At 42.8% G+C, this 16,573-nt stretch overlaps 3 protein-coding genes across 3 annotated transcripts; all 3 read right to left on the reverse strand.

Annotated features, from left to right (window-relative positions):
* Positions 1 to 1,508: 1,508 nt before the first annotated feature.
* LOC134182501 (adenylate cyclase, terminal-differentiation specific-like) lies at positions 1,509 to 3,906 on the reverse strand. Its single transcript, XM_062649903.1, has one exon. The coding sequence runs from the start codon at positions 3,730 to 3,732 to the stop codon at positions 1,684 to 1,686; it is 2,049 nt and encodes a 682-aa protein (XP_062505887.1). The 5' UTR covers positions 3,733 to 3,906; the 3' UTR covers positions 1,509 to 1,683.
* A 3,167-nt stretch (positions 3,907 to 7,073) lies between these two features.
* LOC134182283 (uncharacterized) lies at positions 7,074 to 9,199 on the reverse strand. The gene has a single exon (XM_062649679.1). The coding sequence runs from the start codon at positions 9,184 to 9,186 to the stop codon at positions 7,498 to 7,500; it is 1,689 nt and encodes a 562-aa protein (XP_062505663.1). The 5' UTR covers positions 9,187 to 9,199; the 3' UTR covers positions 7,074 to 7,497.
* A 621-nt stretch (positions 9,200 to 9,820) lies between these two features.
* LOC134182701 (uncharacterized) lies at positions 9,821 to 10,452 on the reverse strand. The gene has a single exon (XM_062650134.1). The coding sequence runs from the start codon at positions 10,388 to 10,390 to the stop codon at positions 9,950 to 9,952; it is 441 nt and encodes a 146-aa protein (XP_062506118.1). The 5' UTR covers positions 10,391 to 10,452; the 3' UTR covers positions 9,821 to 9,949.
* Positions 10,453 to 16,573: the final 6,121 nt, after the last annotated feature.

Here is a 16,573-nt window from a genome sequence, read left to right on the forward strand (position 1 = left end):
CCTCAACCGGGAACATCCTGAATCAACCAGAAGGAGTGGCTCAAGAGAGGCTCAAGAAGGGGCTGGTACGCCCACTTAAGCTACAGAGACTTTAGAAAACGACATGAGGTAGCTGCAGTGGCAAACAACAGAGGCGTCTGGAGTGAGACGATCCAGAAGAGAGCGGAAAGCACCAAAAAGACTCGATTTATGAGATATCTAAGGACAGCTGTTTTAAGAACAAATTCCTATAAGCTGATGATGTTTCTTGCTATTTTTGGATGGGTAGGGATGTAGATCCTCGAAACCGACATCCTCAAAGAATCGTCAGTAGGCATAATTGGGTTTGGCAGCGGTGGTTCCCAAGTAGCTGTCGAGTTTGCCAATGCTGAAGTTGGAAAACTGGTGCTAGTTGATTATGATGGTTTAGAACTGACCAACATATCTTGGCATGGGTGTAGTTTGAGCGATTTCGGGCGTCTGAAATCATTGCATTAAAGTAACTGTTACTCAGTTTAACAAGACCCATGCAGAGGCTTCTGGCGAGGCATTTGAACTTGATGTAAACGAGACAACTCACTATAGTATACGACTACCCAAATAATACTCGTTGTGAATCAGCTCCATTAAGATTGAAACTAAAACGTAGTTATAGCCAGCTATTGTAATTGAATAGCATAGAAGTGAGAAGGTATTGGTCTATCATTAGTGAAGGTATGTAACACTTGTACCAACACTGAGAACTCCGGAGATAAAGGAAAAGCAGAAATTCTGTCCTCCAGCCGATGGCCTTCACAGCTTTAACCCCTGCTTGCAAACATCTTCCTACGCTACCCAACATCTGAGCATAGCTTTCCGTCAGTGCTCAAGTTGAAATGGTACCCTTTGTTCAAACAATGTTTTATACCCACAGATGTCTCGTTCTAAAGTCAGGACATATAAAACAATGTGGAACGTTTGCTTTACATTAGTTAGGCAACTCTTATGACTAGGTTCTTTTGACATGACGAACTGTGTCGCTCCGTTATTGCAGCATGGCAAATCAGTGCATGTAAAGTTTATAATGCATGCCGTTAGAGGACATTGATGTTTGTTTCGTTTGTGGTAGATGCAACAAAACGGTTAGTTAAGCTAGCTACTAAATAAAGGTATGTGTGAGATACAACTATAGTAGAATGAGGGTGCAAGAATGACGGTGTCTTGACAATAAGTAGGAAGAAATAGATGGATGCTCAAGGCAACGGACAGGCAACTCGTTGTTGTTGACATTTTCTGCCTTTTTTTCTGAATCTGCTTGTGTTCATGCTTGTTTTACTGAAAATTGTATGAGATCTATGGATGTAGTAGTACTTGGAGTTAACTTTCAGATATTTTAGGGATGTTGAGAGGTTTGAAATGATACTGTGCATTGCTGCAAGTGATTTGATGCAATATAGTCAATTGCACATCACCAGATTCCGACAAGGGTAAAATGCTGTTCTCAGATTGAATTACAAGTTAATCCTCAATTGTAACTAAGACATGAGAAGTTGATTAATTTGCAGTTTATTTCCATGGACTATACTATGTCATGTAATACTATATGGCAAGAAACCTTGCAATCCTAACAGCACAGATGTGCACGCAAACAGTTCAAAATCTTGCAATGCTGTTTGACCTAACGCTAGAAGTTGGTGAAGCTACACATTTGTCCGTGAAGATCAGTCAAAACCTAATGAGGTCAGGATGTGTCTGCTGTTTTGTTTGCATTGGACATTGAACTCCAACTTGAGGGTATACAACTTTCATGTGACTAGTTGCTATGTGACCATGTTGATAAGGATAAGGATATTGATGTTGTGGTGAGTAGGGATTCTGCCAGTTTGGTTGTTGTTGATATCCTGGGTGATGTGTGAGTAATTGTGGGCTATTATGTTGTTGATGAATACGGTGTTGTGATGGATGGAAAACTTGTTGTGGTCCATGATTAACTGGTGCTGAGGTGACTTGCCCACGTTGACACAAATAGGCAGGTTGATCTTTTTGGAAACTTACGTAAGGCCAGTTGTGCTGAGAAGGACCAGGGTAAGCTCCAGTAATAGAATTTTTGCTACTGTTACTATGTGTGTAACTAGTAGACTCTGTAGATCCTAATGCAAGTGGTTGATTGTTGGAATGGGGGTTGCTTACAATTTCTGAAGAATAAGTTGGATGTATTATTCTAGTTGCTTGGTCTGTAATCTGAGCAGTTGGAAGTTGTTGTTGTTGCTGTTGTTGCTGTGTTTGGCGGTTGTGGCGACCCAGGTGTTGTGGTGGTGGTGGGAGTACTGATGTTGTTAGAAGTGGGTGTTGTTGCTGCTCTTGTTGTTGCTGTTGTGTTTGGTGGTAATGGCGTTGTTGTGGCGGTAGCTGTGATGTTTGAGATGGCGGTTGTTGGTGTTGAGCAGTTGGATGTCGTTGTTGTTGTATTTGTTGTTGTTGATGTTGTATTTGTTGTTGTTGCTGTTGTGTTTGGTGGTAATGGTGGTGTTGTTGTGGCAGTGGCTGTGATGTTTGAGATGGCGGTTGTTGGTGTTGAGCAGTTGGATATTGTTGTTGTTGTTGTTGTTGTTGAATTTGTTGTTGTTGATGTTGTATTTGTTGTTGTTGCCGTTGTACTTGCTCTTGTCGTTGTCGCTGCTGTTGTGGTTGTAGTTGTGGTTGTGGAAGCAATGTCAATCTTTCCTGGTCTTTGCTGTAGGGCATTATATGACAGCGTTCATTTCCTTGTAATCCTGATGATTGTAGAGATGGCGGTTGTTGTTGAGCAGTTGGATATTGATGTTGTTGTTGTTGTTGTTGTTGTTGTGCTTGCTGCTGCTGCTGCTGTGTTTGGTGGTGGTGTGGTGGTGGTGATGATGGTACTCTTGGTGTTGTTAGAGATGACAGTGGTTGTTGTTGTTGCTGTTGTTGTTGTTGTTGTTGTTGTTGTTGTTGTTGTTGTTGTTGTTGTTGGTGGTGGTGGTGGTGGTGGTGGTGGTGTTGTTGTCTTTTTTGCTGTTGTACTTGCTTTTGTTGTTTTTGCTGCTGCTGTGGTTGTGGTTGTGGAAGCAATGTCGATCTTTCTTGGTCTTTGCTGTACAGCAGTATATGACGGGGTTCATATTCGTGTGATCCTGATAACTGTACATGTTTGACTGCGACTTCATCGCTTTGGAAGAGCGTCTCAGCACCATTCCCAATCATCGGGAGTAGCACCTGTCGGTAGGGGCTTTGCCCATCAGTAACATCAAAACATCCTTGCATTAGATCGTACGGTACCCAAGATTTCGTGTCTTTCACTTCAAATAGGAAGCAGCCCAGACCAGTGCCTACAGGGAGATCTCTCGCGCTGCTTCGCGTCTCAATCTCCAAGTTTGCAATGAAGATGATGAAACGCTTGAAGCCATTGTTGGGCATGTTGCTCCAAACCGTTTTCTGATCCCCATCACTTGGTCGAGCCAAGCCCAGTGTGTGATGAGAGTGCCACTCACCGATGTGACAAAGTCCGTACTGCTCAGTCAAGACTGAGCCACTCTGAGCAAGGTATTTTGTATCTTGAAAGTACGACACTGGCGTGCGACGACTCTTCTTTCCTGGACCAAGCACAAATTGCACGACGGCGGTGTTGTCATTTGACCAAAGTCCGAAGAGATCTCCTCCCGTTTCTATGTTAGGGTGGCGAATTACCCATTGTCTGATCTGGGCAAGTTCTCCGTTGGGTATAACCACTCTGAAAAGACGTCGACTGGTCATTGAGCTGGACGACAATCCAACACCTAGATTTGCATTCGCTCTGGCTGTCACACTGAGATGCAGGGATAGAAATCTATGATACACCTCCTCTGAGTAGGCTTTTTCAACTAGACACTAAACAGGTTAATCTTGCCGAAAATGTTATTCATGCGTTTCCCGTATACCAAACCGGAAGTGAAAGATGCATATCGTGTTTCCTGCCTTTTGTCTTATTTTGTAATGATTCTGTTTCAGCAGGCCACGCAAAGTAATTGAACCAAATTGTTCACAAGTTAGTATATAGAGGTAGATAAAACTCTCAATGCTAGACGCAAGAACTATTGAAGGTCTAATACCTGCAGACTAATCTAGGCTACTGTAGTTTCATGCAATAGATATATCTATTGCTCGGTTCTTTGCTGTCTCTGTCACATGTGTTTTAGATAGCGATCTATGTCTTTGCCCGTCCTCAGATGATTTTCGTAAGCTTCCAACCACAGCCTTCTCTTTAGAAAGACTAAGTACATGGTGTTATTAACAGACCAGCTAGACGGGTGGTAGTGGCAGAGACATTGATACCCATCAACGGACAAGTCCAAAGTGTGGCATTTATCTGATAACGAGGGAAGGTCGGCACTTTTACAGTTTAAGGGGCTTAGAAGACCGAGCAATTGCCAACTGGGGACAGGAGTTGGGCCAATCATCTGGTACGTAAAGACGCAAGGTGTAACGACCTTCAACATTTGTTGTGAAATACACATCCACCTTGGTTGCTCCTTTGCTTATTGAGTCATACCATCGAAGACCACGAAAGCTTTTCTCCAGAATCTGTTTTTCTACCGCTAGAAGACTTTGCTGAGCGCTTGACCACATTATGCTTTCCAGAAAGGGAAACGCTAAATGACGCACGCCAATGGTATTTCAGTCTATAAATAGAGTAATTGGATTTGCAATGGCAGTTTTTGAAGTAGTCGCTATCTTGAAAACAGCCATCGTAATACAATGAACAGAATTCGTGTTATTTTAGCGTAGCTAGTCTCGCGTAACTAGACAGGTTTTCGTTTTCCTACTTCATGTGAAAGAAGTACAAAAGGGAAGCGCAACACAGTAAGTTCTTTCTGCGTTAGCTGAACTTTCAAATGCACTTAGCCGTTATGACATGGTTTGTTGCTGTATTGATGCTTGCAAAATATATATTCTTACAAGTCCACATTGGCTGATTAAAACACTGAGGAAAGATTTGATACCATCTCTCGATTCTATCCCCAGACAGCCTTACTATGTCACTGCATTGAAGACAACGGTGACACACACACACACACACACACACACACACACACACACACACACACGCCCACGCACACACAGCAGTGCTGAGTAAATCCCGGTACAAAAATACTGTAATTGCGGTAATAACCAAAGGACATAATTGAGAGTTAATTGCAAGTCCCTCCAGCTACTTGTCACAGCACTTCAAAACGCTGTTATGAAGAACACAGGCTATACTATTATTACAAACCAACTCTACTCGTGTATTTGTTTCATCACAATGTACTCTCCAAGTCTACTTTGGGAAATACCGGGAATTGGTCCTTATCCTGGTTGTGTGTGGTACTTCATTGATCTGGAAATATTTGACATTGTAGCGTCTTGAGGGTTCTTGCTTTGGTACAGTTGCACAAATGACTTGATTTCTAGCAGGCATCTTTGCTGTTACACTTGCAATGATCTTTCGTACTTTTTCAACAATTGTGCTAGCAACTAGACTAGTTCTGTGTCCGTTCAGATCGATGGTAAGTGTGGGAGTGCTAGCTAGCCCACTAGTGTACAGTTGTATGGTATGTCCTTTGTGGTCGTGACAGATGAGTCTGCACGCGAGATCATACTTGCTTGGCACGCCTGCTTTGAAAGGGATAGTGACGGCATCAAGTTCTTTGGTTAAGTCTCCAATTAGATCATGAGCCAGTTTTGTGAGAAGGCCCGGTGAGAGGGTAAAAGTATGTTCCACAAGGGTGCACTTAATGTTTCCAACATTTGATTTGTGCTTGTAACAGCCTGACGATTGCTCCCTTGTCTCAAATCGGTACCTCGCAGTGCACTGCTGCTCGTCCTACTTGGGGTTTGGGGCCTTGTTCTAGATGTGGTCTTGACGCTCTCACACTAAACTTCTGCCACCACCTCCACGTGAAGTTCGATTTCTTTGGTTAGGAGTTCCAGTCCTGCTACTGGTGTCATTGTTCGGTGCCATACGAGACTTTGAAACGCTAGAGAGTTTACGAGAACTTTGGCTAGTTGCTGTGCGATCATAGTTCAATGAAGTGGATCGTGATTTGCGATATAGAAATATGTTTTCCTGAAGTCGTAGCCGCCGGATACTGACGGCTGTTCTTTTTCACTTCATGTAGAGAGTGAACACCTTCAACGCTTATTCTTATATTTCGATTGATCGCTCTCGACTTTCTGTATGGACTTTGGCCCTCGATTATCCTAAACGAGCCCTGCAACATGCCGTACCGTTCCCAAGTGACAGTATCCTTTACTTCGAACAGGAAGCAGCCCAGACCAACACAGGTCTCTCATCCAATGCTTGCACGGTAGGCGTGTCTTCTGCTGTTGTACCATGGTCGATGTTGGCAATGCATACAATAAAACGCCTAAATCCGTTGTTAGGCATATGAAGCCATACTGTGCTTTTGTCTCTTGCGCTAGGTCTTGCTAGACCCAAAGTGTGATGAGAATGCCACTCTTCAATATATGACAAAGACCGTATTTCTGTGTAAGTTGGCGACCTCTATCTCCAAGATACTCGGCGTCTTGAAAAAATGACGTCGTAGTACGTCTGCTGTGTTTTCCAGGTCCAAGAACCAGATGCACGACGGCTGTGTTTTCTGTTGACCACAGACCAAAGAGGTCCCCGCCCGTTTCGATGTTCTTAGGCAGAAGAAAGAACCCACGATCGAAGCTGCGCCAACTCGCCATTGTGAATTCTGAGTTGAAACAGTAGTCTTACAAATGGTGAGCTCGCAGTTCTTGTTCGCGTAATGCTGTTGGTCATCATATTGTACTGGTTGATATCACTGTTACTGAAGATGATGTGGTCATTTGTTGTCAACTTGGTCTAGATTTCTGTGATAGATGGTGAGAAGTTATAGTACAACTCTTGCTGTCGATTTCCCCCACCAAATTTGAAGACGTACAGCACGTACTCTAGGGTAGACTGAATGCATTGCACGTGCTAGAGTTCCGGTTTCCTGCCATGCCCTCTAATCGCTTTTGCGAAAACCTCTGGTTTCGTTATGTACTCAGAGCTTTCGCTCACATCCACCCACTTATTCGTTCGTAGACGGTGCAGGCTTGTTTTCATTAAGACCCAGTCACAGCTATCATCGGTAACTAGTCTAAAGCTGCTTGTTACAAGTGACTTGATCAGATGCATGTTGTTCCATAATTCTAAGGACAGTGTTCTCCGCGTCGCTGGAGTCAGTTAGTTAGATTCATTTACACAATATTGAAAACTCTCGTAATTACGCGACATTTAACAAAAAGTATGCTAGGAGGAAATTGATAGGTACTTCATCACAGTTTTAGCTAATGGGGTAATAGCAAAGGTTGCCAATAAGTTATAACGCACATACATGCACACACACACACACACACACACACACACACACACACACACACACGCACACACACACACACACACACACACACAACACAACACACAGACGAGTTCAAACTGATACAATGCTGTCTGTCTTAAGTCTATTAATTGGCGGTGAAGTTAACCTAAACAGGTCTGCTAGTACTGCTAGTATCTTCAGTAGAATGGGGAGCTTGTTCTTGTGCTTGATTATGTTTTTGTTGTTGTTGCTGCTGTTTTGTTCTTGTAGTTCTTGTTGTTGTTCTTTTTGTTGTCTTTGTTGTTCTTGTGGTTGTTGTTTCTCGTTCTTCTTGTGGTTGTTGTTGTTGTTGTTGTTGTTGTTGTTGTAGTTGTTGTAGTTGTTGCTGCTGCTGTTCTAGTTCTTGTTGTTCCTTTTGTTGTCGTTGCTGTTGTTGTTGCTGCTGCTTTCGTTGTTCGTGTTGTTGTTCTTGTTGTTGTTCTTGTTGTTGTTGTTGTTCCTGTGGTTGTTCTTGTTGTTGTTGTTGTCTTTGTTGTTCCTGTGGTTGTTGTTGTGGTTGTTGTTGTTGTGGTTGTTGTTGTTGTGGTTGTTGTTGTGTGTTCACTACTTGGAGAGGTGTAGCTTGGGTAGCAGTTAACTTATTAGCAGCTATGATTTGATCTACTTCCACAGTAACATGTTTTGCTACTTCATCTTTTACTAACTGAACTGGATCAACATCATGTGATTGATCAAAAGGCTTGATTTCTTTGCAATTTTGTGCGGATCCTAAAAGGTAAAACTTTAGCACATCAATTTGCTGGAGTTCGCACACCAACCAGCAGGCCAGTTCAATGAACGGTGGCACCCTTACCATGAAAGAGACAGTTATTGTATTGATCTCATGCACTAGTTGACCCTGTAATTCATCCTTCAGACTCAGCAAGAGTTTCTTGTGTTGGTCCTTTAGGGTTGCCCACATGCCCTTTCCGTTGAACTGTTTAGCTGACTCAACAGCGACGATGAGACCTGTTTGAGAAGATTGCTTGTATTGCTGTTTCTGAGTGGGAGGCTTCTCTGAAGGCGACACCAATTTCCGTGGCTGATAGGCGTTGCCCTTATACGGCAACCTCTCCAATCCTTCGTCACCAAACTCTTCATCTTTATTATAGAGCAGTATATTACTGCCTTCATGCCTTCCCCATCCTTGTTGCACATGTTTGAGACCTATTTCGTGATTCTTGTTGACCGACTCAGCACCTTCATTGACCACCAGTGACAGACCTTGTAGTCGTCTATAGGGGCTTTGTCCTTCAGTGACTTCAAACGATCCTTGCATCATGTCGCAGCGTTGCCATGTCTGGGTATTTTTCACTTCAAATAGAAAGCAGCCCAAACCCACTGGGAGATCTCCTCCCTTCAACTTCCTGCTTCTTGTCTCCTTGTCCAAGTTTGCAATGAAAATAATAAAACGCTTGAAGCCGTTGTTGGGCATGTTGCTCCAAACCGTGTTTTGGTCCCCACCACTCGGTTGAGCCAAGCCCAGCGTGTGATGAGAGTGCCACTCACCGATATGACAAAGACCGTACTGCCGGGTCAAGACAGAGCCAGCTTTGGCGAGGTATTTTGTATCTTGATAGTAGGACACCGATGTGCGACGACTGTTTTCTCCTGGACCAAGCACAAGTTGCACGACGGCGGTGTTGTCTTGTGACCAAAGTCCGAATAGATCTCCTCCCGTTTCTATGTTAGGGTATTTGCGTACCCACTGTTGGATCTGAGCCAGTTCTCCATTAGGTATAACAACTTTGAATGGACGTCGATCATTCTCGCTATAGTTGGTCTCGCTATAGTTATACGACCATCGTGTAGCCATTGTCGCACCAGGCTTGGCCATAGCCCGCAGTTGCTTTGATAATAGAAGTCTACCGTGCCGCCAATAGGTCTACTCCAATTTGCCCACAGACGATACGCTAGCCTAATTTGATTAGGCTAGTTTGATGATCCCATTTTCCGTTTTCAATATATAGTTTGAAGTTGAACTTTCAGTCTGCACCAACAAAATTTGGCTTATTCAAAAATTCAAACCCTTATTTCAAGCTTCTAGAATTTTGGCGTTTAGATTCTAAGGAGCTGACGGCGCTCCATAATAATTGTAATTCGACATCAGAATAGGCAGAAATCTAGTGGGGAGGAATCACTCCCTGTTGAACAACCGTAATAGCAATAAAATATCAGGTAGAAGTCATGCATGGCTAAATTGGCAAGGATTAGTTTTCCAGTTGTCCGAGCTTTTGACTAAACCGACTAGGTTGAAATCTAGCTCAAGGCGAAAATTGAGCAAACTGTTCACTTTGCACTCGTTTTCACGTCGGTATATGTCTTTCTCAGCTAGCTAGCAAGGATAGGATTAGCTAAGAATGACAATTAATAGACATACACATTACAGTACGTGCTGAAGTCATGGCGTCTTCAAAGTGTGCGCGATGAACAAAACAATTCAACAGTGATACTAGAAAGTAGCAAAGATCTGAGACTACAGACAGTTCACATAGCACTTGCAGTTTTACTTCAGACTAAAATTTTTAGTATACTTTTATAGAATAGCGCCCAGTCTAGTGCAACTAAACCGTTTCCGTTCACACGTGTTTCAAGAATTGATCAATGTCTTTGCCCGTCCTTCGATGATTCTCGTAAGCTTCCAACCAAAGCCTTCCCTTTAGAAAGACTAGGTACATCGTGTTGCTAGCAGACCAGCTAGAAGGTAGATAGTGGCAGATGCACTGATATCCATCAACTGATCCCAACGTGTGGAAATTGTTCGAAGAGGTAGGAAGAGCATCACCATTTCGCTGTCTGATGGTCTTTGGAGAAACAATTGCCAACTGAGGACAAGAATTTGGCCAGTCGCCCGGTACGTAGAGACGTAAAGTGTAGCGATTTCCAACGTTTGTTGTAAAGTCCACATCCACTTTGGTTCCTCCTCTGCTCGTAGCGTCATGCCATCTAGCACCACGAAAATCCTTCTCCAAAATCTGTTTCTCTACAGCTAGACGTTGTCGCTGAGCAGTCGACCACATTGCGCTATCCTGTGAAATGACTCACACTGTTTGACGCTTAGGGTCCCGTACATAGCGTATGAAGCAACTGGATAGACAGTAATACATGCAGTACCCCCAGTCCATGCAGTGGAGTGAGGAGTCCATGCCAGTGTCGCATGCGTGTCTGAACATACATACAGTAACTCTATTAGTGTAAGATTTGCGATGCGTGGTATAGCTTTGTCTAGATACTGTGCTAATTAGTGAAAGACAAGTGTATAGTTACGTCAGGCAGTATATCCGAACTCTGCATGAGCGTACAATGCAATGAAACGATTTAGCTGCTTGTTACCGTACGTGTCATCATTTGCTCAATGACTGCCATGATGTGCGTCCCAATTAATTAACTGGGTCTTGGCTAGACGCTATGTCCCCCATCAGTTGGCTACCTGTCTTTCCAAGATAGTTGGTATCCTGAAATACTTACGTCGTACATTCCTTGTACGTGTTTTTTAGGTTTCAAACAAATTGAACAACGCGCTGGTGTTGCCTGGTGTTCACCAACGAATTAGTTGTCCGCCCGTTTGGATGTTCTCGTGAGGAAGCACCCATGGCGACAATTCCCCATCGTAGCTAGGGATTTGAAATGCAAGGTACCTTGAATTGTAACGTAGACGGGTGGAAAGTGTTGTGGTTGTATAGACGTAATTGGTCCAAACTTGCACGTGATAAATTTTCCGGTTTCCTGTCACAGAAACCCTAATCGTTTTTGGTTTTGAGCAAAACCGGAGGTTTCACTGTGCGTTTGACTCATTTCCTACTGACATTGATCTCCGTTAGCGGACAGTGCTGCCTAGCATTACGTCTCAATCTCGTGCCACAGCTAATATCTTCGTATCTGAATTTGAGGTCATTCGAAATTTTTTTGAAAAGAATCGTTCAAGCAAAGGACAAGAAGTGATGGGTGATCTGTATGGTCTATGGACACACAGCGGCAATGTGTTGGTTCAACTGGCAAATGCGACAAGTGAACCTTACACCAATCAATGGAAAACTTTCTCCGCAAATCACCGGCTGGAGAAAGTTGGTTCATGGGGAACTAGGGAACCGAAACTGGAAAACCGATAGCGTGACTTGGATGAATCTCTCGGTTTTGTTTACGTTCGGCGTTCTCTTGATAGTGACAAACTTATTTGCTACTCTATTCCAGCTTCTGATCATGAGAAGAAAGCCTCCGTTCAAGTGACAGAGTTGACTACCCTACCCACTGCAAGTCCTTTTCGAGCTCTGAATGATCCTAATACAGCAAGCCTTGTAGATTCTGGAATGAAATATCTACAAAAGAATTCGCCACCTGACTTGAAGGAGCATTAGAGGTCAGTGGGTCTTTCGGCCATTTTAAATTTTTAAATTTAAAATTTTTGAAATTCAATTTCTCAATTTTTTGTATTGAAGTTTTAAACTTTTAATTTAACGTTACCATTTTTAAAAAATTTGCATTGAATTTTCAAATTTTATTTTTTTAAAAATCAAAATTTAAAATTTTAATATTTTAATATTTAGAAATTTTTAGGTGCAGTATATTAGAAATTGCTTTGCCGACGAGAAAGCGGACGTAGTTGTATATATGAACTGATGGCCGGATTTGAACTAACAGAAATGGAACGCTCATCCGTTCTCTCAAATAATTTGAGTACATCAGAAAAAGAAAATTGAAAGAACGAGTAGCAGTGTACTCGGTAGGGAGTCCATTGGACGGCGTGGGGGTGTATTCCAACGCGTGCTGATACGCTGATTCAATTAAACTAGGCGCGGTTTCTGCTAATCACATCAGCACGTTTCCTCTACCGTGTTTCTAGACCTGTACGCCGCTTCAGACAGTTAGTAGTACCTCGAAGTGCTTGGTCGCGTCATTACTGTAGATACGATTGGCCCAACTGCAAGTTGCACTTCATGTCTAGATTCTGTACATCACATAGAACACTACCCGATACCGCAGATAGATAGAACCTCTACAACCTCATGCTGTGTCTCTCCTGTGCCAGAACCCACACTGACTACAAGTGAATTACGACACCGAAATAGCAAAGGTGGCCATGCGCGCAGTGCTCATGGCAGAAGGGCCTAGTAGGGAACGTACGTATACCGTACTGCTGACACGCCCCTCCCCTCGACGGTACCGCGTCTAACTACTACATTTACGTATGTTGTACAGTACTGTACCGGCAGAATAACCGCCAATTCAATACCAACCAAGCAACGTACTGCATGATCGCGTGAATTACGTTTGTACTGTATCGTAACCTTTCTACAGAGTCTCTAATTAGCTAAGAATGCAACAACAACACGCATCTAGAGATCCTCAAGTATCAGTATCAACATCAATTAGTGGTTTCCTCCTGTATCGTTGAAGGACGCCCCCACACTATATGCATGGACATCTGAATTCTGTCTCTAGGAATACCTTTTCCTAGAGTTAATGTATACCACACCAATTACAACGATTTCAAACGCGCTCAGTGTATACGCAACATTCTAAATCTCATACTTGGAATGAAATGATTATTCCAGGCAAGAACGCAACATTTAATTCCTACTTGACACACTCTCATCGTTAACCAGGACAAACAAAATCTAACAATAGGGTCATCCATGTTCAGCTGGTCCACCTCTATTAGAGCATTGAGAGCTTGTTTTGTCGGGTAATTCACTCTTTGATTGACTTCTACCCAAATTCTTTCAGCAGGATGATTCTGTTTCAGAAAGCAAAAGATGTATATTATTACAGGCTGTAAGAAGTAGAATAACATGCATGAGTGTACAATGCATAGGTACCTCTCTTGACATAGACTGCACATGAGGTGCTCTCATTTGATTTCGTCTTAGGTAACTTACGTGTTCCTGCACATACAGAAGAAGATAGAACTCTCTCCCATGGTTAACGCGGATCTGGTCTCATAACCCAAACTGCTGAAGTATAGGTCTGAAAAGATGATTATAAATTATAAGGTTATTCTTGACTGGCATAGTAATTAGACCAAGAATAAAACCACTGTAACCGTCTATGGCAAGAACGTGTGTTGTTCCATACTTAACAAGTTTCTCATTTTGATCTATATGCATTTTATGTGCAGGATATTGAGCGTAGTAAGGCACAGGATTTATTTGCCGATGATCTAGTTGCTGCCTCCTTCCATGATATCCAGGAGCACCTTGTCTTAGAATGCGTCCAATGCGTTTGTCACCAGCCCTAAGTGCTCCTGCTTGAAGATACCCTTTCATCATCTTTCTTCCCTACGCTGGACCAACCTACGTAGAGACGTGCAATAACGGCAAAAGTCTCCATCTGTTTATACGGGTTTAGTAAAAAGAGAACATATTACTTCTCTAGCAGCTGCCTGGACTACCAGCCTCATGTCAAAGTCAGAACGATAATGAATGTTTTGCTCATGACAAAATCGTCTAGCGGATCGTTCAGAAAACCTTTGACTCCAGGATGTCTTTTTCGAAGTATATAACTTATGTTTGAGTGCGATAGCCCAGCCTTCACCATTTCTTGAATTTCTCTCTCATCCATTCGTGACTCAATTTGATACGATGTGCCTATACTGTACGTGCTGCATTGCGGTATAGGTCACAGTTAATTAGTTGGGGACTTCCCAAGTTTGTCGCGTCTGCATGGCTGTCCGGAAACTCGAGTATCTGCCTACGTAGCTACTAAAATTTAGTTAGTCGGCGCTGTCAGCTCTCACGATCTAGGAGAATTTCCAAAGCACCATGGACCACCAACGTGATTGTGCTCTCCACGACCTCGTAACGTTAATAATTACTAACGATCTTGCCGAACATGTGACAGCATTCTTTCAACGCACACTCTAAGGATCAACCCCTACCGAGTGCTAAACGATGTCTTTGACTCGGATCCGTTGTTTATTGTGTGTGCGTGTGTTCTATGTGTAGTTTGGGGCGTCCTTCAACGATACAGGAGGAAACCACTAATTGATATTGATACTGATACTAGAGGATCTCTAGCTGCGTGTTGTTGCATTCTTAGCTAATTAGAGACTCTGTAGAAAGATTACGATACAGTACAAACGTAATTCACGCGATCATGCAGTACGTTGCTTGGTTGGTATTGAATTGGCGGTTATTCTGCCGGTACAGTACTGTACGACATACATAAATGTAGTTGGACGCGGTACCGTCGAGGGGAGGGGCGTGTCAGCAGTACGGTATACGTACGTTCCCTACTAGGCCCTTCTGCCATGAGCACTGCGTGCGTGTCCACCTTTACTATTTTGGTGTCGTAATTTACTTGTAGTCAGTTGGCACAGGAGAGACACAGCATGAGGTTGTAGAGGTTCTATCTATCTGCGGTATCGGGTAGTGTTCTATGTGATGTACAGAATCTAGACATGAAGTGCAACTTGCAGTTGGGCCAATCGTATCTACAGTAATGACGCGACCAAGCACTTCGAGGTACTACTAACTGTCTGAAGCGGCGTACAGGTCTAGAAACACGGTAGAGGAAACGTGCTGATGTGATTAGCAGAAACCGCGCCTAGTTTAATTGAATCAGCGTATCAGCACGCGTTGGAATACACCCCCACGCCGTCCAATGGACTCCCTACCGCGTACACTGCTACTCGTTCTTTCAATTTTCTTTTTCTGATGTACTCAAATTATTTGAGAGAACGGATGAGCGTTCAATTTCTGTTAGTTCGAATCCGGCCATCAGTTCATATATACAACTACGTCCGCTTTCTCGTCGACAAAGCAATTTCTAATATACTGCACCTAAAATTTTCTAAATATTAAAATATTAAAATGTTGATTTTTGATTTTTCAAAAAATAAAATTTGAAAATTCAATGCAAATTTTAAAGAAATGGTAACGTTAAATTAAAAATTTGAAATTTGAATACAAAAAAATTGAGAAATTGAATTTCAAAAATTTAAAATTTTATAAATTTAAAATTTGAAATGGCCGAAAGACCCACTGGCCACTAGAGCAGCAAGAAGACTTACAGCGACTTTCTGAGAGATCTTCGAGAACGTATCAAGAATCAACTCTACATGGAGGTGAAGCAGTTTCAGCAGCCTGGATCTGACTATATGGCATTCTAAGTGCAGTCTGACCAAGCAAAGTTTGCTATTGGGATTCCTTCTGATTTTGAGGAAAAGCGTCAGATGGACTTTTACCGTGACAAACAAGATCCAGTTACAGTAACTCTGCCACTGGTTACAAAGAAACCATCAGATGCTGAGAAAGCCTTCGGCAAACTCGTTTCTTGCATGTACAATAGTACTAACTATCAGACAACAAACAAGGGTTCCAGAGAAAGCCAAAAAGGTAACCAGAGAACCAGCTCAACTGATTTTGTGAAGAGCTTCAAACCTATAAAGTGATGCTGAAATTACAAGAAGTAACTGACAGGAAAATTTGCCTTTTGTCGGAGCTAAGGCTAGCATGATTACAATATCAACATTTCCACTACACTACCATAGCAGTAGTTACTAAACGGAGCAATTGTGTCGTTTCTAACGTGTGTTTGAAGTAATGATTATTGTTTTGACTAATATTATACACTTGATGATTCGACTGCATCCAACCAAAGCCTGACTTGGAGAAATTTAGGTTTAAAGTGGCATAGGTTGTAATAGCCATCTACTTTTTCCAGTTTGTGACACTGGAGATTGATATCTGAAAGTGGGTAGTCATGCTTCTTCAGCACTGAGTTTAACGTGCAAGAACTAGGTTAGTCCGGCAAAGGTAGAGTCCAGTTCTACTCTGTTGCTTCCTTGTGTCTAATGCATCATACTAGCTCAGGTTATGCCACGTGACGCATGCAGTGCGAGCTCTTTTCAATCTAACAAGCGTCAGCCTTCGGCTGAAATGTGCCCACAGACGTCTCGTAAAACCTTCGCAGCACATTTCCTACAGACGTGTTGTAACACGCATGTAGATTTGACTGGATGGCCATGCAAGATTAAATAAAAATACACAGGGGATCCCTGGTGACGTTGCGAGAATCCGCAAGTGCCCGTATAGTTCATTCGATTTCAGTATAGCAGCAGTTTGAGTGCATTCCTGTTGCCAAAATGAGCGATGTTGGAAACTTCATGGAAGCTCTCGCCAGAGGAGAGTCGAAAGGGGGACGAGAACTGGTGTTTGAACCGCGCTCAGGACGACTTGAGACGGCGAGGGCTGGCGAATGTAACC

Source organism: Corticium candelabrum, chromosome 7, assembly GCF_963422355.1.
Source record: "Corticium candelabrum chromosome 7, ooCorCand1.1, whole genome shotgun sequence".
Lineage (NCBI taxonomy): Eukaryota > Metazoa > Porifera > Homoscleromorpha > Homosclerophorida > Plakinidae > Corticium > Corticium candelabrum.